Source organism: Lissotriton helveticus, chromosome 6, assembly GCF_964261635.1.
Source record: "Lissotriton helveticus chromosome 6, aLisHel1.1, whole genome shotgun sequence".
Classification (NCBI taxonomy): Eukaryota; Metazoa; Chordata; class Amphibia; order Caudata; family Salamandridae; genus Lissotriton; species Lissotriton helveticus.
In genome coordinates this window covers 709,662,568-709,688,124 of record NC_136067.1, presented here as the reverse complement: position 1 = coordinate 709,688,124, position 25,557 = coordinate 709,662,568, and the positions used below count along the sequence as shown (strand labels likewise).

Genomic DNA, 25,557 nt, shown 5'->3' with positions numbered 1-25,557 from the left:
CTCAAGGCCTCAATCGATCAGGACCAGCACACCACAGTCTCAATATGCGTAACACCATTCGAGGGGTCCCCCCCTCACCTCCAATGTCTGCGCACCCAGGGGGAGCTCTGCGCCACTCAGTCACTGCTCCCAATCTGCTTCCCTTCCCGGTCAATGTACCCGGTGCTGCTGCGTTGCTCAATCCACCCCGGTGTAATATATCGCAAGCCTCTCTCCGCTCCGGGCAAGTCGGAACCCCTCCGGGGGCTCCGCAGCCAAATCCACACACCCAGCCCGCACCTCACCTCCTCTGCTGAAGTCGTGGGGGAAGGGGAAAGGCGCTGTCCGGGGCCCAGCCCAGGCCGTCCGTCCCCAACGTTCCGGCCGACACCACTCCGACCCCCTAGTGCGATCCGCAGGGCGCCAAGGATCCCCACTTGTGCGACTGGCCTCTCAAGGGGAGTCCTTCCCGGTCCCTCCCCCGCTCTTCGGGGCTGTGTCCCCCACCTGACTCCGCTTCGAAGGCCCAGCGCCGCCGCTGTGCCAGTCCCACTCTGGTGTTGTGCTCCGTAAACTCCTACCCTTCACGAGGGCAGTCCGCAATGCCCCAGGGCGCCCCGCTCGTTCTTCTTCACCCCAAGGCGCTCCTCACCGCCTCTGCCGGGTCGCGGAGGGGATGTGTGCCCAGGGCCCGGACCCTCCACACTCCGGTCTTGACCAGTGCCGCTTCAGCTCCTGGGTGCTCTCAACCCGGCAGGACTCGCCACCCCACTGGCGCCGCCACTCTGGCGCTCTCAGCCTTCGGCACTGTACCGGTAGGCCGCAGCCGCGGCCTCGCGCAGCCCCCGGGCCGGGGCCGAGCTCTCCTCTCCACCGGGAACCGGCCCACGGTCCTCCGGGCCAGGCTCACTGTGCCGGCGGGCCTCCAACGCTCCTCCGCACCTCCCTGGACCTTCCGCTATTGCCCGGAACTGCACCAGGGCAGCCTCGTCCGCGGTCCCGGCCCGTGTCTTCTCCCGGCCCGGCCGCAGCCGTGGCCTCGATCAGTCTCGGGGGCGGACCCGGGCTCACCGCTATGGTCACGGTCCGATCAGCTCCCTCTGGTCCGCGACCGTCGGCACTGCAGGTTCAGCTACTGGCGGTTGCTGCTCAATGGATCTTCCCTCGCACCCCCCGGAGTCCGCGCTATCGACAGCCGGGCCTCCGGTCGGCTGAGCTCCACCCCACCGCTCGGGGTTCCTGCCGCCAGGCTCACCACGCCCGACACTGCGATCAGCGGGGGAACCGGAGCGCAACTCTGCTGCGTCCCTATGCTCTCCTAACCACACCCGGTCCTCCGGGCCGATTGGGGGGGAGAAAAGCGTAAAGTCAGGGCTCAGGGCCTAGGCGGGCGCAGGAGCTCGGGGAGAACACGTCCGTTCACTCCGCCATCTTGGCCACGCCCATGTCCAACTTTTTAAACACACTACATCCTCCCCTATGGGCTGTTTAGGGTCTACCCCAGGGGTGACTTTTATGTATTAAAAAGGAATGTTTAGGCTTGGCAAAAGGTTTATTTTTCCAGGTAGAAATAGCAGTTTAAAACAGCTCCAACTTGCAGACCTGAGGCATGTTTAAAAGGTGACATAAGTGGGTGGCACAATAAGTGCCAAATGCCCACTAGTAGTATTTAATTTACAGGCCGTGGGTACATGTAGTACCACTTTACTAGGGATTTACAAGTAAATTAAATGTGCCAATTGGATGTAAGCCAATTACATCATGTTTAAAGGAGAGTGCACAAGCACATTAGCTTTGATTAGCAGCGTAATGTGTGCAGAGACATAAGCCCAACAAAATAGAATTTAGCAAAGAAGGGAGGAATAAGGCAAAACGTTTGGGGGAAGACCACCTTATTGCTGATTGCTTATTTCCTTCCAAACAGCACAACAAACTAGGGACGACTTCCACTCTGAATGAGGTTAAGGAAAAAAGTTATTCTGTTGACATTTGGTGGTTATGCACACTACGAGCAGGCAATATTCATGTTACTCATTGATGCATAATACTTCATGTTAATAGATGTCTATCTGACCATTGATACTGAGTCTTCACGGGGAGGAACCTTGGGGACAAACTTTGGCTTGGCTGCGGAACTCGGAGGCCCTCTCTGATATCGTATTCAGGTCAGACATTAGAGCCAGTTTGGAGGGATACTTGGAGACAAACTGGGTGTCTATTGACACCCGTGCGAAGGAGTGGGAGGCCTTAACGGTAGTGTTAGGGGAGAATGCATGTCAAAACCATATAGTATTAGCCAGCATTTACAGCACACTCTGGTGCAACAGAAAGCCAGGCTGGCATGGCTGCAGGCAATTGAATCTATGGGCACCGACCTAGTGCGGACCAGTCTGGAGCTTATTTGGAGTATTGTAGACCCATAGGATGCACTGGACAAACATACTCTAAGAGAATACAGGAAAATGTTACATCGAGAAGCTGACATTTCTGGAAGGCTCCAGGCCTGGTTATTAAAAAGCGAATCCCCCACTTCATTTATATTGTCACTAAATAGACCTGACAGAACTATGGCAGTGACTTGGGCTTGATTAAGAACTTGGCGGATGGGATACTCCGTCACAAACGTGATGGATATCCCATTGTCAAATTACAATTCCATTATATTCCATGGAACTTGTAATAGGGCAGACGGGATATCAGTCACGTTTGTGATGGAGTATCCCATCCGCCAATATTGTAATCAGGCCCATAGTCTAGTATCAATTACATTATGACACCTTATCAGCATATCTGGCCTGCCTCTGCAATAGACAGGAACCGATGCATGTGTAATGGCTGAAGGCATACTTGGGTTTCACTAATCTCACTAGATTGTTGCGAGGGACGCAGAAGCCCTACATCAGGAAGTCCCTAGGGAAGAAGTGATTGTAACTACCCATGCTTTGTCTAACAAGGAAGCCCCATCAGGGGTTGATTTCCCTCATAGTTTTACAATGTGTGCTTCCACATCATGGTGGGTAAGTTATTGGAGGTATATCTAGAGACAAATCGGAATGGTATATTACAAGTTACCATGCGAGAGTCTGTCATAGTGATGGTATCCAGGGTCACCGGAATTATGCGATTGTTCGGCTGTGGCGTTTTTCGCATAATTATAGATTTCCTGCATTTGTCACATAATCCATCATCTGCGGCATAATCTACTGGTTTTACCCCCAAAAAATTGTGTTTCTAGTTCAAACGGTTAAATAGTTACTTCAAACAAAGCAACACGTGATGCTGCAAAGTGGAAGATCCTTTGCACACTTTAGCTGGTCACCTTTCTGTTTCTTATTGCTTTATTTGGATGTTAATCTGGTACTAATTAGGTGCAACCAATGCCCAGAAAGTTTTAACAAGTTTAAGAATAATAAAATAATGAATTAATACTATAATAAAATGTGCCAAATTACGTTGCATAACTTGCCTTTTCTTGCTGCATAATTTACTCAACCCTACCAAATATCTGTCCCTCCCCTGCTGCATAACTTCATGGCCCTGATGGCACCCATGCCTGGTAAAAAATGGCACAAGATATTGAAAAAATGTTTTACTCCCTAGGATGGGAATACATTTCTGAAATTCTTTGCGGGCTAGGAAGTGGTGGGAACTTTCTGCCATGGATGGGGCTCTTTATATTGGACTGGTCAGGTGGGATGACATCAAGCAGCTGGAGGGGGGGGGAGCACCTGGCAGGGGTTCCTGTTGTGGCCCCTGATATTCACTAAAGCTGTAGTGTAGTTCCTATTATCCCAATAGGCTCTGCGCATTGGAATAATAACTTCAATAGTATAGGCCTAGACCAGACGTTAACTAGGTCTTCTATTGTCGATATTAGACTTAAAGTTTTGGGTTTGCCAGCTAGCTCAGAGTTCACTAGAAACTTTCTCGAATAGGCAAGGAGGAGTTGAACCTCCCTGGATACACAAGAAGGGATTTAGTTTCTGACAACCATAGAACATGACAACTTTGCTCTCCCCTAATCAAGAGTGTATCTCTAGAGTCGTGTGAAAACAAAAGACAACTTAATTTACTCAGTCAGTACGTGCATTCTTAGTCTCACCAGATTGTAGAGAAAAGGAAGAGACGGGCGTGTTCAATAAAAGATGTTATTTATTGATCAGTCTCTTTTCTCATACAAGAGAAATGGATCGATATTATCGCAATACTTATGGTTAAGTAAAGTGCATACAATAAAAGCAGAAGTATAAAATAATACTGTAAAAACATTTATATGGTTTCTAAGCCATAAGGTGGTTTAAAATGAATAAAATAGATACATACACATATACATTTGACTAATCGTACTCAACTGGTGTTTGTAACTACGCCTACCCCGGTGTACCTGACCTAAGCCTAATACGTGGGCGGGAATAGAAAGTAGCAGTTTAAGTTAAGTTTGTTTTGCCAAGTGACTGACTCAAGAATTCTCTGCAAGGGGTTATTCAGTTCTGTACCTTGAATCTAGGATGAATGAGGGATGGTATCTCTCGTCTCTGGTCTCGATATTCCAGGCTGCCTGCGAGGGCTACCCGGAAGCGCCGGAGCTGGATTTCTCGGCAGGAGAAAGCAGCGTCTTGTTCTCAGCGCGTCAGGAAGGCGGGGCTGCGCCAGCGGGGTCTGCTCTGCTCTGGGCTTCGGCAAGTCTGGCTGCTCCGGTCTCGTCACCACCGCGTGTGTTTGCTTAAGGCAATACCGGTAATATTTATACCTGTAAGGTGCCGAGATTGACGTAAGGATGGACATAGATACGTCAATAAGGATGTCATACGACTTGGTCGTTAGCACATTCTTTTGCTGAAGTTCTCGATGAAATCAAAACAATGGCCGCAGGGTTTTTCCCAGGTTGTCATAGGTTTGATTTGTTTTGAGAACTCCGTATGCCTTATCAGGGGCTGGAGGAATATCGCTTGTCTAATTAGATGGCAAGCGTTAGGACCTAATCAGATAACACGTTCCTGTGCCGTAGTGTGGCTTAATCAGATAACGGTTTCTGCATCATGGGATGGCTGCTAGTTAACTTGTTAACCAGAACAGGGTCAGGAATAGGGGGATCGATACAGAACCTATAAGAATACATCACACCCACTCCACGCTAACTATGGCCATGTTTACGAATCTAGGCATAGTAAAACATACTGTAGAGTATCGTGTATACTTTACCACCCCAAAATACATATAATGTAGTCCGAATAATGTAAGATATGGAAAAAATATTCACATGTACTATATGCACTCAAGCTGTAGAATAATGCTAAAGTGATCACGCATATGTATACATTATTGCTAATTGGTATATGAGAATTTACACATGAAATGGCTCTTAATACAGAAGAAAAAGGTTCGAGACCATTTCATCACAGAATAAAAATAAGAACATACCAGCGGGCAGCTAATGTCTATAAAGTTTCTAACAATAGAAATTTTAGTTCTCTAAGAATAGTTCTTACTTTAAGCAGAAGATAAGTGTCCCGAAAAATCGTAAACATATTTTGGGGCTGCTGAAAAAATTGCTGTCCGTGAACTGGAGGGAAAATTGTTCATGTTATTTTGCTATTAAAGTTGAAGGCCAAATTCAGGGTGTTGGGAACGCCGTGTGCTAGCTTGCTAAAAAGTCTCTATTTCTGCTCTGGTGAGAACATCATATCATTTAGACTGTCGAAAAAGCTGTCAACAGCTTCCTGGGAGAGTTCCACTAACTCGGAAAAAGGTGTAACCATGCATTCGTGCGCATGATTGTCTCCATTGACGTTTTGATTAGTATTGCTGACAGAAGGTCGTACCTGATCGATGCTGCTTTCATCTTGAACTCCACTACCCCTTAATCGTAGTGGTGAAGTTTCCACGAATGCCATCATCAGGATTGGCAGCCGTTGAGGGCAGCACAAAGCATGAGCCTTTATTGGACTCAACAATGTTTCTGCATCCATTGGCGCATCTGATTGTAGCGTCAGACAGGTGTCCAACACGCATTCTTCTCCGCACAGCAGGCACCTTAATACAGGTAAAACACATCGATGCCACATTGGTCGAAATGAAAGAAACCAAGTCATGTTCAGGTCTCTAAGCCGGGATAGTCCCAGGATTTTTGATATCCGGTCCCGGTATCCAATGGCTCGGATTGTTTCTTCCCTTGTCGCAGGTGTTTTGTCTGTGACACGGTTTGCCATAACGAAATATAAGGACCAAGAATAGGATTCCTGCAATTAGTCCTAAAATGAGGGGAAGTCCGCCAAAAATCGAATGGACGAAATCTGGAAAAATACCCAGTATGGCTTTGAATGGTGTTAATGCCATCGAAAATGCTGTCTTAAATACCTTTGAGACTCCACTGGTATCAGAAATATTTAAGATTTCATTCAGGATTTCTGCGAAATGTATGGGGGAATTAGTTGATAACAATGAGTGAATCTCTGCAGTCGTCCTTGCGACTAGGAGATCATACGTTTCTTTTGATGACGTGAGTCTGGTCGGCGTCTGAAGAAGCACTGTTTTCATTCTGCTTAAAGTATCTATTCGAATAGAAGTAATTTTCAAGTTAGGCCATGCCCTTGCCTCCCTGTCTGGAAAGGAGCTGGGGAACAATGAGTGTCCACAGCACATGACCTTCGCAGTCGTAGTTACGAGATAAGGGGTCCCGGGCATAAGACTACAACATCTGCGATCCACAATTAGAATGTAACTCCCGTTATAGAGTCTTTTAAGGAATGGTTCTATCTCTGTTGCAGTTGCGCCTAGCTGGTGACATGAAAGGTTATTTGAGTTCCCTTCACAGGCTCCATGCAAACTAATTCCATTACACAGAAGTGTACCGCTTAGTGACATCGCACAATTATTGCCACTAAGAAACACTTTCTGTCCTTTATTACTGACACATGCATGTGAATAGGGCAAGTTCCATGTTGTCTTAATGTACCCTTTTCCCAATTTTTCGTACATGCCAGCCTGTATATATTTTTGGCAGTATTGAAACCTGAAGGTTGATATTGGAATATTAATTATCCCATGTATTATCCATTCACTGACAGGTCGTTCTGACATTGTCACTGGTAATCTCTCGAGTTTCTCAATGCTCAGGATTGTATAATCAGCACCCTTTTGCGCCATACTGATTTGTTTATCAGTAAGGTTAAAGATATTAAAAAGTGACGTTGTGTTGATTAAACGCCAAGGCACATAGCCTGAACGCAGATTTTGTAACGTCCAGCCAAGCTGTACAATAGAACGCAATTGAGACTGACCGTGTTGTAACAGCAGTAAGTCTTGCGATATTATGTCGATTGCTGAAGACACAATGCTGTCCAAAGAAAAAATTCTGGAGGACAGAGTCATTAACCCATTGTCCACTACAGAAAGTGATTTTTCCAAATTAATACGGTCAATTTCCCGTATACTTTCTGCTGTCTCAATTTGAGTAACCTTCCAGGCCTCATTGTAAGCTGCATATATAGAGGCTGCTATGAAGCGTTTTTGACGCTGTTTGCGAGGTCCCATAATGAAATCACGCAAGTCAGTACCATCAGTAAGTAAAGTTAGGTGTTGCTTCATTTCTGTCAGTGTGGAAGTTTGTAGCCATTGAAGGCATAATTTGCCCACACTGTAGGTGGTTATTATCCCTGGGTGTTGTCTTTGGGAATATCTAGGGTCTGGCCTGGTCAATTTGAACCCCTGTTTTTTGTTCAGGAATCTGTCTTGACAGTTATTAGTATCTTTGGGCCAGATCAACCACTGTTTCCAATCAGGATGTGTTCTGTTTTGGTTTAATACATAGTTTACGTCTATCTCTTCATCTGTAGAGCTATTGCTGTTCATTGTTGGCTTTGGAATAGACGGTTTATTTAAGTCTTTGATTTTGGCTAAGCCAAGACAGGTAGTTTGTTGAACAGTGTCATTTAAAAATATTATTTGTTCTGGGATCATGCAGGCTCTAAACAATGATTCTATACCTTGTACTTGCCATTCTTTTGTACCCCAAACACTTTTAACTTCAACATTTTTGTCCCAATAATCAAAACCAAAAGTATTCATTTGTTCAAAAAATGAGTCTGAATATATCAATTTCGTGTTTGTTAGCATGGTCTTTGTCCCTGTCTTATTTGACAATTTAAAATAAAATGTTTCAGCATTACTTGTGTTGAACCCTGAAAAGTATGAATATTTGTCGTAAAAGGTTCTTGAGCTTCCTTTTGGAGGGGTTGCACAATGTTCCCATTGATTATAATTTAAAACATTTCTAGGTTGTACAGATTTATGTAGAAAATGGTTACCATAGTGGTTGTAACAGTACATACTATCATAATTAGTCGAACCCTGCAAATAATCATGTTTGGTAAATTTAGCAGACATCACTAAGTCAGACATCATATTATTTATACTTTCAAAGTCCCAATCATCAGCAAATGAGCTTGTTTTTACAAAGGCACTCAATGAGATCTTGATTTGGTGTGGATATTTCAGGATTTCGACCGGACCATAAATTTCGTAGTCAGTATTGTCCCATGCTACCCCACCCGGTATAGGATTGGCTGTGAAGTTGACTGAAGAAAGTTCTCTTTTCTCGACGTGTGAAGATGTGTGTGGTTTGAGGATCAAGTTGATTTTCTGACTTGCTGTGTCCATTTTAGCATATTTTCCCTCAATGAAGCGTCCCAAAGTTAGTACCATGATGAGCCAAAGTATGAGGATAAATGCACCAAAGCCCACCCAAAATTCAATCCATGGAGAAATCAGATAGGTTTCTTTCAGTTGTTTCAAAAGTTCTTTAGCTTTATCTTTAAAGGTTTTTGTTGATGGCTGTGTTTTTGATTCACTGAGGTCTTCAGAGGAATCATCGAAGTTTATGAAGTAGCCGGATGCAGTTCTGTCAATTGTTCCAATTGCTTCAGGATTACTGTTTCTTGCATATTCGTTTGTTACTTCATTGTAGGTTGGTGTGTCTTTACTAAATGTTTTTATTTGGGTTTTCAGAGGTTTAAGTTCCAATGCATTGTTGCATAGTCCTCGTTGTTCTTCTGTAGGCGTTTCGAATGTGATTAGCCTCTTAGTTTGGACCTCTGTATTGGTAGCAAACCTTGGTGTTCTACTACTTATCGGGAGTCCACTTGGCCTACTGTTTGTTATCGGCCACATGATTGTGGTTTTACCAGGTCGATGGATACAACTCGGTTCTCCTTTTTACCAGCAAGCGGCGGTAGTACAACTGATCTTGTCCCGTTGATAGACAAGACAGGAACTGCTTTTCTGTAAGAAGGCCCAAATTCCTTCTTTACCGCGATCTTTTCTCTGACTAGATCCCCGACTTTTGGAATCCAGACAGGTCTTGCTGGGACAGGTGGTGGTTCTTCAGTGGTTGTTGGCTGTTGTTTCAACTTTATGTTGCTCAGGTCTTTTCTTGTTTTGTTTAAGTCCTGCAAAATAGCCAAACGATCTTTGATATCAAAGCTTTTTTCCTTTACCACTGAAGTCTGACTGTCAAGATCTAAGACTAACATCCTAGTTCCAAACAATAATTCGTACGGACTGAATCCCTTCAGAGAATTTCTTGGCAGGTTATTTAGACTACGTTGGACACTTATTAGATGTTTGACCCACCCAGCTCCCGAACCTAATATCCTTTCTGTTATAGATAGCTTTATGCCTTGGTTTTTTCTTTACACCATCCCGTATCCCTCAGGAAGGAAGTGAGAAGAATCCCGCATCGCTATGCTCATTTGGCCGTGCTTCCCCACAAGCTTGAGGGCTAAAGTGAAAACATTGGTCAAACGTAGCATGCTCCTAGCGTATATGCCATTTAGACTCGCAAATCTTTGTATAACAGTCCAGACGTCAGCCGAGCGCTGGGGATCTACATTATAAGTGGAAACTAGCCTGTATATGTTAATCGGACGCTTTGCTTTTTACTGCTGATCCTTTCTGGAGTAAAACGCCACGGGAGTATACCGTTTCTCTCGCCACTGCGATCTCTGTTGCAGTCCGGGCATTTTTTTACAAAAATGTGATGCTGCAGGCTCATGCCTGGCCACCAGTACACTGATTGTAGTTCTTCCAGAGAATCTTTTAGTTTGAGGTGTTTGAGACCCTCGCCCATATGTGCGTCTGTAATTAACAAAGTTCTCCTGTCCATGTTTGGAATTACTCTATCCCCCACTCCAGGGATTCGAGCAAAAGGGACGGAGTTTGCATCGATTATGTATGTATTTTACTGGAAAGCCTTTCGGGAGTGTTTCTCTCGAATCCTTTTCTGTAGCGCTGACAGCCTGTAATATTTCGCTGTCTATTTTTGTTTTTGACCGTGTGATGGCAGCTACGGAAGCCGTTTGCACAGCTGCCTTCGCGGCCTCATCAGCCAATGAATTCCCTGCAACGTGAACGCCATCACGTTGGTGACTCAGTGTATGTATCACGTGAGTCTTTGGTAGTTCTTTCTGTAAAAGAACTACTTGTTCCCAGAGCATTTTATGCTTGATTGTGCCTCCTTTTGCATCCTTAAAACCATTCTGAAGCCAGATCTGCAAGTATTCATTGTAAGACTGAACGCAATAATACGAATCGCACACTATGAGTGTGGGGAATTCTCGATCGGTATTTTCAAGTGCCATCTTGAATGCTAGTAGTTCAGCTCGCTGAGCTGTACAATCTCCCAGAGATTGTGTTTTGGTGATAGCTGGTTTAAATTTCCCTTCGTGCCAGCGACCTTTAACAATCGCGCACGCAGCACTGTAAGCTTGTTTACCCCCCACTGCGGGTTGTGCTGATCCGTCTGTGTATATTATACAGCCGTAATGTTCTAGAGGCAGAATTTCGGTCGGCGGAGGACATTCAAATTCGTATTGGAGAAATTCTTGTGTTTTTAAGTTGGGATCAAATTCGTATACCACGTCTGTTGCAGCAAGAGAATTAGCCCACTGTATCCACCTTGGATGTAGTGCTTTAGCATTTGGAATTCTTGCCTTTGTTACCGCCTCTAGGGCTGGTATCGGTGTCACGATTATTATTCGTTTACCTTGTGCCAGGGCTCGTTCTTTTGCTATAGCTGTCTGTGTTGCAGTTAGAATTTTTTCCGTTGGGCTAAATTTCATTTCAGCTTTAGTGTATAAGTGTGATTTGAATGCAATTGGTACCTTTTCTCCCTCATTAGAGGTCAGGTATGTGAATCCGCATCTTCCTGGGATGATTCGAATCACAAGATTGCGTGTGTTATCACGTGTTTCTAATTTTGTTTTTATTAACATGTCTGTTTGTAAGGATCTCAAAATTTCTGTGTGTGTTTGAGTCCAATTGGTTCTTTTAAAATCTGGTTTTATTAGATCATAAAGGGGCTTGACCCTTTCTGCGTAATTTGCAATGTATGTTCTTCCGAAATTTAGGAAGCCTAGAATTGACTGTAGGTTTTTTAGTGTTCTAGGTGCTTGGAGTACGGCACATTTCTCTAGGAAATTGTCAGCCAGGCTTTTGCCTTCACTTGATAATTCATATCCTAAGAACAGGACTGTTAGATGGGCAATTCGAGATTTTTTAAAGTTGAATTTGTAACCCTCTGCTGCGAACCCAAGTATTATGGTGTTCACTCTCTTCAAGTGAGTATCCAAGTCATCATCTGTTAGGTATATGTCGTCGACATAAGATAATGCTTCGTCATCATATATTTGTAGTAACTCTGTTACTCTCGCTGAGAATAATCCTGGGCTGTTCTTGTACCCCTGGGGTAACCGACAGAATTGTTTTTGAGCGCCATTTATTGAGAACGCAGACAAATATCTGCTCTCTGGTGCTATATTTTGACAAAAGAATCCATTAGAGATGTCTAATGTTGTTTTGTATTTTTTGCGCACCTGTTATTCATTAGTGCTGCACTATGCGAGTTTTGCACTGCAAAAGTTTTGCAACATGAGTTAAGGTGTCTGTAATCCAAAACTAGACGATATGAATTGTCTGGTTTGGAGACAGGAAACAAAGGGTTGTTCATTTGTGGGGTGCAAGTTTCAATCACCCCCTGGTATTCTAGTTGATCTAGGATTTCTTTTACCTGTTTTTTAGCTTCTTGCTTAATTGGGTACTGTCTTTGTGCAGTAGGTTGTGATTTTAACTGGATTTTGTGAGGAGGAGAGTCCTCATCCCATCCTGCGTGATTTTTATATAAAGCAGGAGCTTGAGCTACTGCCCATTTTCTAGCAAGTGTGTATTTTTTATGAATTGGGATATGATTTGAGAAGGCAGGCATAATTATTTCTTCGCCATGAGGGCAGTCCCTGACAAACTCTGGTGGCCAGTCTTTTTCAGCTAGAAGGATGTCATAGCCCTTGGAGAGATTATCCCAAAATAGTCCCCTTATTTTTCTAGTCTTATCCCCTTCTATACGTAAAGTTATTTCATATATTTTGTGAGGTTTGCTAACTCTGGTGTCTGCAGTTTCCACTTGAAGATATTCATTCGTGTCCACTGTCTCCAGATGATTCATAAGGACTTTGCGAGCTATGCTCACTTCTGCTGCGCTGTCTAGCATTGTCTGAGCCCATTCTCCGTTTTTCAGTTGTGTCCTCAGTATTCTCGGCATTGTTAACTACTTTAATACTGGCTACCTTCTTTTTTGGAAATTGTAATTTCTTGTTTGGATGAGCAGGTTCCTTGGCTTTGGACTGGACGTGCCCTTCCCTGGGTTCCGATCGTCCTCTTCTTTCCGATTTCTGCGAGGAAGTCTGAAAAGATTGAGAGGGACGTGTATCAAAATCTTGATATCTATCCGGTTTCTTTATATTATCCCTATTTCTAAGGTTGTATTTTTTCCCAGAGGGCTCTCTTTGGGGAGACTTGGGTCCTTGGTCCGGAGATTTTTCTCTCCGCCGAGGAGACCTTCCTCTGGACTGGAATCTCTTTTCTTTTGGATTGGATTGTTTGTTTCCATCCCAGTTCTTTTTTTGACTGTTTAGATTATTTTTAATAAATATTTTTTCAGGACTTTCAATCAGTTGGGGTTTTACTGGTATTCCACCTAAACTATCTCTACCTAGTTCCTCATAGGATTTTTCTATAATTCTGGCAATTTCAGCTGGTTGGTCTGCTATATCTGTTTCTCTTAACCTTTGGCGGATCGCCACGTTTGCTGCTTCTCCCTTTATGTTGGCTAATAGTATTGCCGAGACCTGCTTGAAGTCTTTTAGTAATTTCATACCAAGAGTTAAAGCGGGTTCTGGACCGTATTCGTCTTGAATTTGTTTTAGCACATCTGGTATTACCGAGATGGATGGAAGGAACACCATGCGTTTTTGTGTAGATGGAAGCAAAGACTGTACCCCAAGTGTCACAGTCCTCCACGTGTGGTGCGATTCCCATTGGAAGACAGATAGTCAGAATCCTGTGTTTATCCACAGGGGTGGTGTCTGGAAACACCGCCTCTATTTGGGTGATTTTTTGTGCTAACCAGAATGGTATTTGTTCCCGTTTAGCTGGTACTTTACCTAGGCAGGACTGTATGTTCTGTGGTGTAATTTTATTTGTGTTCCCCTGATGAGGGGTCAGCTGTGGAATTTTAATTGCTGGTTGAATTGTTGAAGTCCGCATTACATATTGGACTAATTGTCTATGTACTTTTATTAATTGTTTTATTTGTATTAAAAGATCTGCTGCAGACATTCTTTCGATGTCTGGATGTGGTGTGTATCCGGCTAGGACCGGCCACGTTGCTCCTGGTCTACCTAATGGACCGAGCCTGGTGATGTGATTGTTGTGTTTTAGGGCGCCATTAAACAAGAGCAGGTGCTCTTGAAATTTAAGTGGTACTTCCACCTCCTCGAAAGGAGTGTACTCTTCAGGAGGTTCCTCTGTTTTGTAATAGTGGAAGTGCTTTGTTACAGCGTTTGCTGCTGGAAAGTTTATCCATGAATAGAATACCTCTGTCTGCCGATATTCGTGTGCCTCTATTACGAATATGACTGTGCCACCTCTAGGTGTCAGTCCATTTTCTATAAGTTTTAAAGTTATAGATTTCCTTATGTTGACCGGGATGAGTATTAAATCCGGGTCTGCTTCTTGCATAGTATTATCAGCTGCTACGAGTTCAGCTGCTACTCTAGCTATCTCTCTTTCTTCTTCAGTGTCTGACATTCTACTGTCAGGAAGGTTATTTTGTTTGTTTGCAGATCAGGTTTCCTTGGAAACAAAGATTAGATGCACAATATTTTGGAACGGTGTATCCTTCAACGTTGACTAAACCAAGAACCATACATAGGAGTTTCTTCCTGCGAGGTTTGGCGGATATGACCTTTCACCCACTCCAGACGTCTTTGGAGTATTATGGGAAAAAAGGGGTCTGAGTGAAAAAGCACGACTGAGTTACTCTAATGTCTTGCGTTAGTTTTATCGCCTATCCAAACACGTTGGGCGCCATGTAGTGTAGTTCCTATTATCCCAATAGGCTCTGCGCTTTGGAATAATACCTTCAATAGTATAGGCCTAGACCAGACGTTAACTAGGTCTTCTATTGTCGATATTAGACTTAAAGTTTTGGGTTTGCCAGCTAGCTCAGAGTTCACTAGAAACTTTCTCGAATAGGCAAGGAGGAGTTGAACCTCCCTGGATAGACAAGAAGGGATTTAGTTTCTGACAACCATAGAACATGACAACTTTGCTCTCCCCTAATCAAGAGTGTATCTCTAGAGTCGTGTGAAAACAAAAGACAACTTATTTTACTCAGTCAGTACGTGCATTCTTAGTCTCACCAGATTGTAGAGAAAAGGAAGAGACGGGCGTGTTCAATAAAAGATGTTATTTATTGATCAGTCTCTTTTCTCATACAAGAGAAATGGATCGATATTATCGCAATACTTATGGTTAAGTAAAGTGCATACAATAAAAGCAGAAGTATAAAATAATACTGTAAAAACATTTATATGGTTTCTAAGCCATAAGGTGGTTTAAAATGAATAAAATAGATACATACACATATACATTTGACTAATCGTACTCAACTGGTGTTTCTAACTACGCCTACCCCGGTGTACCTGACCTAAGCCTAATACGTGGGCGGGAATAGAAAGTAGCAGTTTAAGTTAAGTTTGTTTTGCCAAGTGACTGACTCAAGAATTCTCTGCAAGGGGTTATTCAGTTCTGTACCTTGAATCTAGGATGAATGAGGGATGGTATCTCTCGTCTCTGGTCTCGATATTCCAGGCTGCCTGCGAGGGCTACCCGGAAGCGCCGGAGCTGGATTTCTCGGCAGGAGAAAGCAGCGTCTCGTTCTCAGCGCGTCAGGAAGGCGGGCTGCGCCAGCGGGGTCTGCTCTGCTCTGGGCTTCGGCAAGTCTGGCTGCTCCGGTCTCGTCACCACCGCGTGTGTTTGCTTAAGGCAATACCGGTAATATTTATACCTGTAAGGTGCCGAGATTGACGTAAGGATGGACATAGATACGTCAATAAGGATGTCATACGACTTGGTCGTTAGCACATTCTTTTGCTGAAGTTCTCGATGAAATCAAAACAATGGCCGCAGGGTTTTTCCCAGGTTGTCATAGGTTTGATTTGTTTTGAGAACTCCGTATGCCTTATCAGGGGCTGGAGGAATATCGCTTGTCTAATTAGATGGCAAGCGTTATGACCTAATCAGATAACACGTTCCTGTGCCGTAGTGTGGCTTAATCAGATAACGGTTTCTGCATCATGGGATGGCTGCTAGTTAACTTGTTAACCAGAACAGGGTCAGGAATAGGGGGATCGATACAGAACCTATAAGAATACATCACAAAGCGATGGAACAATTAGCTATTGGGCTACGTCAGGAAATGCAGCCTTGGGGAATACAGGTGAGTGAGGGAGTACACGTGGTATTCCTATATGCAGATGATGCTCTGATCCCTATTCTCTTGCAGAAGCTGGAGGTGTTTGCAGCAGTCTAGGGATTCAATGTCATCAAACAACATTTCTCTTGTTTCTACTCACAGAACTGAAAAAAGCATCACAAATGGACTTGCCTGATCTGCGACTGTGCCGGGAGCGAAAGACGTTTTGAGCAACGCATGTAGGAGGCTTACACGGCACACACACACAACCTGGGACGGGTATTGACTGGCCTCAGTGCCTCAATAAGCTTCTGTAACTTGCTCCCACTCTCCATTATGGGCAGGGTGGAACTAGCAAAAATGGTGCTGGTGCACATTGCTTATACCTGCTACAAAACTCCCTCTACCCTGTTTTGAGGCTAGCTTTAGATATAAAAATGGAAAACCTGTTGGTATGAGCAGGGAAAAGGAACAGAGTGTGGATAAATATTCTGAAAATGGAAAGAACTTGTGGAGGTTCGTGCCTAACAGCTTTGCAGCTGTACTACATTGCTACGCAATTGCAGCATGCGGCATGGTGGTGTGCAGAGAGTCCAAACTGGGAACTTGGACTTCCGGGGAGGGTAATAACACAGGGTAGGCTGAAGATATGCCTGATGCAAAGTGTATTTCAACTACCCGGGCACACCCACAGTCGTCTGCTAGATGGCTTCTGCGTGAGAGCTGGCATTAAAAAGTGTGCAAATTAGCAAACCGTTTTGTAGATATCTACTGACTGAGTAGCTGCAGCCATTTTGCTGTGTACTGGAATCAATAACACTAGTGAGAGAGGGTAGGTGTATAACCGTAGGAGACTTCTATCCCGGGGACAAGCTCATAACATTTGAGGAGACCCAAGGGGCCTTTGGGCTGGGTGATCTGCAGTTCTTGAAATTTGCCAAACTGGTGCATACTGCCAGGGAGGTTTGGAACACATTCCTGTAGGTACACGAGACTTCAAAACTATGGAGGTGTTACTGGAGATAGGTGAAGGGAAGACACTCGTCTCACAGTTTAAGAAAGTGCTGACTGAAGACATACCTTCTGTCACAATAAAAGCTAGGGAGGCCTGGCATGGTGACCATCCAACTCCCCCGACGGACGACGAGTGAAGGAGGACTTTAATGCAAGTGCAGGAATTTGCAAGCATGTGCGATTCAAGCTGACGCACAACGACCTACACAACTCTTACCTTACACTCATCAAACTCCAGAAAATATGTACCTATAGGGATTCATCCTGTCCTAAATGTGCTGATCCGTGCGCCACATTCCTGCACATAATATGGACGTGTGGGAAGCTATTGGAATAGTGGTAGGAGGAGGTGTTTTTTTATCATTACATTTTGTGTTGTTTTTGCAAATTGAAGGTGAATTTGAGTGGCATTTGTAGGTAGAAGACAAAATAAAGCCAAGCACAGTTTGCACAAAGTGTGCAGTGGTAGGTAGTCAGTAAGAGCTAAGGTAAGATCGCTAGAGCTGTCATAGCGTTTTTCAAAATGTGCAAAAATGCGCAAATGTCATGCAAACATTTTTTTAAAACATTACAGTTTTAATGGTGCATGGATTTGCAATTGATGAATGGGTACGTTTGCTCCTAAAATGAATTATTCATGTTGTATACAAATATAGATATGCTATGAATGAGGTAGGCCACATTTAGGTGTTGTACTCCATTCATGCCGTTTCTGTGTTCTGTCCAACTTGCTTCTGCTCATCCCCCCTCCCATCGATGTCACGGTACAAATCGTCTCTCCTCTTTTTGTGGGAAGAAGTGATTGCATTACATGTTATGTTATGTTATGTTATAGGCACTTTTATAGCGCACAGCTGCCCCAGCAAAGGGGCGTCCCGGCGCTTTGGACAGGCAAAAGACATAACACAAGAGACATCAGATAGTCAGGTAGCAAAAAAGCGGAATGCTAAAGTACAGAAGGAAACAGATGAGTTTTAATAGCCTTCCTGAAATCAAACAGTTCATCCAATGCACGAATTTGGGATGGAAGTGAATTCCATAGCTTAGCTGCCAAAACCCAGAAGGAGCGTCCCCCGGCACGGCAGAGCTTAAACCGCGGGACCACAGCCAGGTTTTGACCCAAAGACCTCAAGGAACGAGACGGAACATAAAAAGTAAGAAGGTTCTCAAGGATCTGAGGGGAGGACAATTTAAGGAACTTAAAAGATAAACATGAGGTCTTAAAATCAATCCGTTGCGCCATGGGCAGCCAGTGTAGTGTCCGGATAGTTTCTTTCGCGGAACAGAACCTCGGTAGACCCACCAAGGCTCTAGCAGCAGCGTTTTGAACACGCTGCAACCGAGCGACTTCCGCCTGATGGGCCCCCAACATGAGCGAGCTGGCGTAATCGAGCTGTGATAAGATAGTAGCCTGCATAATCAGCTGCCTGGTAGGGGCATCAAATAATTTCAGGATGGGCCTAAGTCCTCGCAAAATTCCGAAGCAAGTAGCTGCCACTTTTTTTGTGTGACTGCAGAAACTAAGGGCAGATTCTAGCCAGACACCCAGGTTTTTAACCTCGATAACTGAGGATGGAGTCACACCTAACTCTGGAGGCCCCCACTCTTCGCCCCATAGGCTGCACTGTTTGCCCATGATCAAGACCTCTGTCTTCTTAGCATTGAGCTGAAGACAGTTAGCTGTCATCCAGCCCGCTACTGCTAAGAGACCGTCCCAAACACTGGGGGCCTCAAGGTCGGACCTCCCACTCAGCGTCACCGCCAGCTGCGTATCGTCAGCATAAGAGACCATATTCATGTCCCAATGCTTGGCGACCGCAGCCAGCGGCTGCACATACAGATTAAACAATGTGGGACTCAGTGCCGACCCCTGAGGCACTCCCTGTTCGAGCAGATAGGATTTAGACTCAAAGGGCGGGATTGCAACCCTAAATGAACGATCGGCTAAAAATGACCGAAACCAGTCCAGTGCTGTACCAGAGACCCCGGCCTGTTCCAGACGTTGCAGCAGAATCGAGTGTGAAACCATGTCAAATGCGGCACTGAGGTCAAGTAACACCAGTGCCGCCGTCTGACCAGAATCAAGCACAGACCGCAGATGTTCCGTCATCGAGAGTAAAGCTGTCTCGGTGTTATGACCAGCACAGAAGCCATTCTGGGAGGGATCCAGAATTTTAGCCCTCTGTAGATGTTCCAACAGCATACCATTGACATGGGCCTCTGCCACCTTCGCAACCCATGGGAGCAAGGAGATTGGTCGATAATTCTCCAATATGAGGGGGTCCGATGTGGGTTTCTTTAAGATCGGGGTAACAAAAGCCTGTTTCCATTTAGTTGGCACAATGCCTGAGGAAAAGGACAGGTTAATGAGCTGGCGCACAGGAGGGAGACAAAGAATAGATGGTTCCCTAAACTGCGCCGGTCTAAGAGGGTCCACAGGAGACCCAGATTTTACTTTAGTGGCCAACCTGTTAAACACCTCCTCTGACAGGCAAGGGAGAGCCGAAAGAACCGCATTCGTGGAAAAATTGGCTCTCGAAGCCTCGCTCGCAGGGATAGAGCAAGGAAAAGAACGATAGATAGCCTGAACCTTTTCAAGGAAAAAGGCCACTAGATCTTCACAATGAGACTCAGAACAAATTTCCGCTGTAGGAGCTCTTTTCACGGTCAGGTCTTTAAGGACTTTGAAGATCAATTTCGACGCATTAGAGCTGTTTTTAAACTCCTTAGAATAGTAGGCCGCGCGGGCCCTACATATGGCTCTATGATAGCTTTTGACTTTAGTGAGGTATGCGATCTTTTTCCCAGCTTCACACGTTTTCTGCCAGTCTCGTTCCGCTTGTTAACATGCTTTTTTTAGCGGTAGCAAGGTACTATCGTACCATGGACTTGGTTCTAAGGAGCGACATTTGCTCCACTTGGCGGGGATCAAAGCATCTAGAGCCCGGCTAATCCAGGCACAAAAAAGATCATAGCCAGATTCCACCTCGTTAAGGGAACCGAGCGGATTTTGAACAAGAAGGCGGTGGAAATCTTCAAGCTTTAGTTTTTTCCAAGGACGTTTAAAGACGACTCTATCTAATGGTTTAAAAGGAAGGTCACCAATCGTAAAATGCAGTTTCACTAGAAAGTGGTCAGACCAGGCAACTGGGCTTGGCTGCGGAACCTTGGCACCCGACAAATTCGAAAATATGGGGTCCAATATATGCCCACCCACATGTGTAGGGTGAGTGACCAGCTGACTTAACTGTAGTGCCTCTAAATCTGCAATAGTGCTGCCAATCGATGGAGTAAGGTGGTGATCAAAATGGAGATTAAGATCGCCAAGGATACTAAAATTGGCAGAACCCATTGCGAGGGAGCTAGCCATTTCAGGAAGAGCTTTCCTGAAGGCAGTATCATTGCCGAGCGGACGATAAACCAAAAGTCCGGAGAAGGTAAAATGGTGGCTGACCGTGACATTAAAGTGTGCACTTTCGCAGCCAGCCAGGTTCAATACATTCCAGACACAAGGATAGCAAGACTTGACTACCATGGCGATGCCCCCGCCCCTAGAATTACGATTATGGGTGTAGATGGAATACCCCTACGGAAGTGCCAGATTCACTACTGCTGTGGCCTCCTCCTGTAGCCACGTTTCAGTCATGAGGAGAACGTCTGGGGCCTCCTCCAAAATTAGATCATGGATCGCAGAGTGATTTTTGACCATCGATCTCACATTAAGATGCAAAATAATAAGTTCTCGGGAGGTCACAGGCCCTATATGTGGTAAATCAGCGGTGGTGAGCTCAATAAGAGCTGAAATAGGGGTTGGGGTCTTAAGAGAAAAGTTGCCACATGCGCAACTAAAAGGACCACACAGCGGGTCACAGGGCCCGAAGGCACAACATGGGAACAGCTGTCTAAAAGTCAACAACTCCTCCCTGGAATACAAACCTCCTATAATCTGAGGGGCAGAGTCCCTGGCGCCTTGCGCTTCCTTAGCGCTGATGGGCGCACACGGGCATGACTCTGGCTCGACTCTGGCTCGACTCTGGCTCGACTCTGGCGCGAAAATGGCGCGCCCGCTGCACGTAACCACTGCGCGTTTCCATGGCAGGTTTAAGTAGAGGTCCGTGAGTATGCCTGGAACACTAGAGCGCTAACCAAAATGGCGCCCGTCCAATGTCCCAGCCTACCTCCAAAATGGCTGCAGAATCGCCGTGTGGAGCACCTAGAGACCCGCTCAAACAGCGGTGAAGATACCGATTACAGTGCAGGTAAGCGCTAATGGGCCAGATTTAAAATCAGGGGATAAGAACGAAAATTTTAAATAATAAAGTGGACAAAAGGGAATATTTTAAAACAAAGCGATCGCTTCCGCGAGTAAAACACTAAAGTGCAGGAAACGCCAAGTGCCTAGTGTGCAGCGTAATAGAGTGATTACCTTATCCAAGGCCGACTCACCTCTAGTGACCGTCTACATGGGTAATATTGTGTGGATAATATTTTGTCTGATAGTATTGTGAATAAAGCTTCCACGGTGTACCCAAATTATCATTTTCTAGGACTTTCGCTGCAAGTTCCGGAGGAGACATGAGTTCTACAAGCCATTGTTCAAGAAATGTTTCATTTGTGTTGTACAATATCTGGGATGCAGCTGCTGACAAAGCAATGGAAGATTTCTCTTACCTTAAGAAATGGGTTAGTGTTTGCTTGATTTAGTAAGTCATAAACATTACATTGTTGTTTCTGATTAGTCAAATGCGACCCGCACAATGATTATACTGTGCTAAATTTGCAAACTCTATTAATAGAATGGAGTGTTTTTCTATAAAACCTTCGTGCCACAGTAGCTGGGGTCTGGCTAGCTATACTCATGCAGATGATGGTGCTGCTGCTTTTCTAAATTTCTTTTTGGCCGTCCTGTGCCATTTCCCTTTTAGTCCAGCAAGTTCCTTTGGGGATACTTTGCTAATTTATAGATGCCCTATTATGCCGTTGGTACTCTTTATGAGAGTGGCATTAAGATTTTTCATTTAGTATATGCCTAACTAAACTAACGATATAGCATTATTGTTCCCGTACTCTGCTCTGCTTGTCTAAGATATGCTTTACCTGTATTCCTTTGTACTGCCTTTTAATTTTTTGTAATAAAATCCTTTATCTATTTTTGTCCTAGAACTCAGGGCCAGACGACTCTTACATTTTGCGACTCGCAAATTGCGTCGCTTTGCGACTCGTAAAATGCAATGTACAACATAACAGTGTCACAGACACTGTTAGTGATTCCCAATCTGGTTGTAAATTGCATGCCTCATCAATATTTATGAGGCGAGCGCAATTTGCGACCCTATTGGGAATGGCTGGCACAACCAGGGATGGTGGGTCTGGGACTGCTTTTTAAATAAAGCAGTTTTTTTTTAAATGCGGCCTATTTTCCTTAAAGGAAAACAGGATATATATATTTTTTTAAAATGAAACTTTTCAGTTTAATTTTTTAAGTGAAGGCAGTGGTCCCTGGGACCACTTTCTGCTCTTAAAAACTATTTTCTCACACACTCACAAAGGGGAAGGGGTCCCCTGGGGACCTCTTCCCGTTTGCGAGTGGTTTACCACCTACTTGAACTAGGTGATAAACTGCAAGTGTTTTGTGGTGGCAAATGCGATTGCAAAACAATAGTACGTGGCAGCCAGTCGCGCTATTAGGAAGGGACGCCCCTTCTGAATAGCTGGAGTCACAAACAAAAGACTTGTAAAATAGCGTTTTTTACATGCCATTACCCTTTTTTGTGGTCGCAAACGGGCTGATCTCCCCTTTGCGAGTGCAAAAAAGGGTTGCACATCTGGCCCCAAGTCCTTTATGCACTTTGTATTTTATACTGTTTAACTCTGCATATTTTTGGTTCCCTGATGAGGATTGCAGCCTCTAACCACCAGATCCAACAAGAGTTCTGGAGCTGAAGATCTATTTGTAATTTTTGGGGTGATGAATTACTGGGGTCAGATGAGTATTGGGGTTCGGCTCCCACAAAGTACCACTTTCAAATTTTAAAAAAACGCCAGAATTGTTTTGACACTGTCACAATTCAGTATCAGAAGGTGATCCAGTAATACGACTAGATAACACTAATACATTTTAATAGTTTTCCAATGAGAATTACATTTTTGGTCGACAGTAACACAGGATTTTGTGGCTGTAACAAATAACACAGATGTCTTTTGAAAATAATGTCACAGATGCCAACACATGTTTCCGCTTCATCAGGGCTACCTGTAGTATCATATGAAATAGTAGAGTTTTGACATTATTAATATTGAGATAAGCTAATTCGTGTGGCTTAGCAAGAGGTACGTCAGTGTGATACTGTAGCCCTCTGATCACATGATAGAGCTATGGTTGAGTAAAATTCTATAAAGCATCTCAGAAAACATTGATAAACACCTGGGCACTTTCTGTCCATTGTAACTCGCTTAATTGCACGCCCCAAAATCAAATCTATTTTACTGAAGTAAGCCCAGCAATTGTACCCCCTGGATCATCGCTATTTATTCCACCATATTTAACACTTACGTAAACTTGGGCAGTAGGGACAGCGGTCTTCGATCGAACAATGCACTTTAGTTGCTCCATCTCTGCTCCTAGCTGTTTTTCCAAAGTATCCACTTGTTGTCCGCATTTAAGCACATCTGACTGTGAAGAGAGAACACTCAAGTCACAGATTGCAACAGACTGAGGTAATAAACCAAATTACTCTATTTTTTGGAAACCTCATTTAAAGCTAGAAATGGTAAAATATGTGCTATACCTAGATACAGGCGCATATCCTGGATATAATTAAATGCAAAGGCTAAGTTACAAATGGGGGCAGGAATCGTCCTTGATAAGCAAGTCATAGGGATTTTTGATGTCCCTTCATTTAGGTCTGCCAGCAGTGTTCATTTTGTAAGAGCAGTTACACAGTTTTTGCCCTCCTTGATCATCTTCAGAAGTATGAGACTGCATACCAAACCCATGAATGAAATGCTCAAAAACCATCTTCAGAAGTATGAGACTTCATACCAAACCCATGCATGAGATGAGCACAAACCTTCTTCAGAAGTATGAGACTGCATACCAAACCCATGCATGAAATGCTCACGGACCATCTGCAGAAATAAGAGGCTGCATACCAACCCATGCATGAAATGCTCACAAACCATCTTCAGAAGTATGAGACTGCACACCAAACCCATGCATGAAATACTCATGGGCCATGTTCAGTAGTAAGAGACTGCATACCAAACCCATGCACGAAATGCTCACGGGCCATCTTCAGAAGTATGAGACTGCATACCAAACCCACGCAAAAAATTCTTGTGGACCATGTTCAGAAGTATGAGACTGCATACCAAACCCACGCAAAAAATTCTTGTGGACCATGTTCAGAAGTATGAGACTGCATACCAAACCCACACATGAAATGCTCACAGACCATCTTCAGAAGTATGAGACTGCATACCAAACCCATGCATGAAAGGCCCACAAACCATCTTCAGATGTATGAGACTGCAAACCAAACCCATGCATGAAATGCTCACGGACCATGTTCTGTAGTAAGAGACTGCATACCAAACCCGTGCATGAAATGCTCACGGACCGTCTTCAGGAGTATGAGACTGCCTACCAAACCCACGCATGAAAGGCTCATGGACCATTCTTCAGAAGTATGAGACTGCATACCAAAACCCACGCATGAAATGCTCACATACCATCTTCAGAAGTATGAGACTGCATACGAAACCCATGCATTAAATACTCATGGACCATGTTCAAAAGTTAGAGACTGCATACCAAACCCACACATGAAATGCTCACGACCATCTTCAGAAGTATGAGTCTGAATAACAAACCCACACATGAAAGGCTCACGGACCATCTTCAAAATTTAGAGACTGCATACCAAACCCACACATGAAATGCTCACAAACCATCTTCAGCAGTATGAAACTGCATACCAAACCCACGCCTGAAATTCTCAGAGACCATCTTCAGAAGTAAGAGACTTCATATTAAACCCATGCATGAAATGTTCACTGGCCATCTTTAGAAGTATGAGACTGCATACCATACCCAGGCATTACATGCTCATGTGCCTGAGGCCTGTCAATTAAATGCTTCCAGTAGGCCTACAGCACCGATTGTGCCATCCACATTAGTAGCCCTACAAACATGTGTCCGACTGGCCAGTGCAGAGCCTTTGTGTACAGTTTTAAACAGCCACCTCGACCTGACAAGGTAACCTTCTTCCCAGGCACAAGACTTCCCTTTTATAACATGTAAGGCACCCCTAAGGTATGCCCCAGGTAGCCCCATGGGCAGTGTGTGGTGTATTTAAAAGGTAGGACGTGCTTTTAAGTTTTACATGTCCTGGTAGTGAAAAATGGCTAAATTCGTTTTTCAATGCACCAAGGCCTATCTCTCCCATAGTTTAGCACTGGAGTGGTCTTGTAACATTTTACAAGTGTATCTTCCAATTGAGAGCTGATAGAAAATTGGAGTTTGGTGTATTTACACTCACAGTTTTAAAACCCATCTTTTAGGGAAGTTTGTTTTTAAATTGCATGTATTTTAGAAAGTTGGCATTTTCTTACGTTAACCATTCTGTGCCTCGGCCTGTCCCTAGAATACACATCTGGGTTGTAGGACAGTGGGGCTTTGTGAATTCACTCTAGACCATCACCCACAAAGGGAGGTGACGTGTGCCCTACATATCCCAATGGCCCATCACCAGGCT

The 25,557-nt window shown here is 44.4% G+C and overlaps 1 protein-coding gene across 1 annotated transcript in view; it reads right to left on the bottom strand.

Annotated features, from left to right (window-relative positions):
• Positions 1-25,557, bottom strand: part of CFAP206 (cilia and flagella associated protein 206) — a 603,144-nt gene that overhangs the window by 325,138 nt on the left and 252,449 nt on the right. Inside the window, exon 8 of the mRNA XM_078648188.1 lies at positions 23,355-23,474. Coding sequence (XP_078504314.1) covers positions 23,355-23,474 — 120 coding nt within the window. The remainder of the gene's footprint in view (positions 1-23,354; positions 23,475-25,557) is intronic.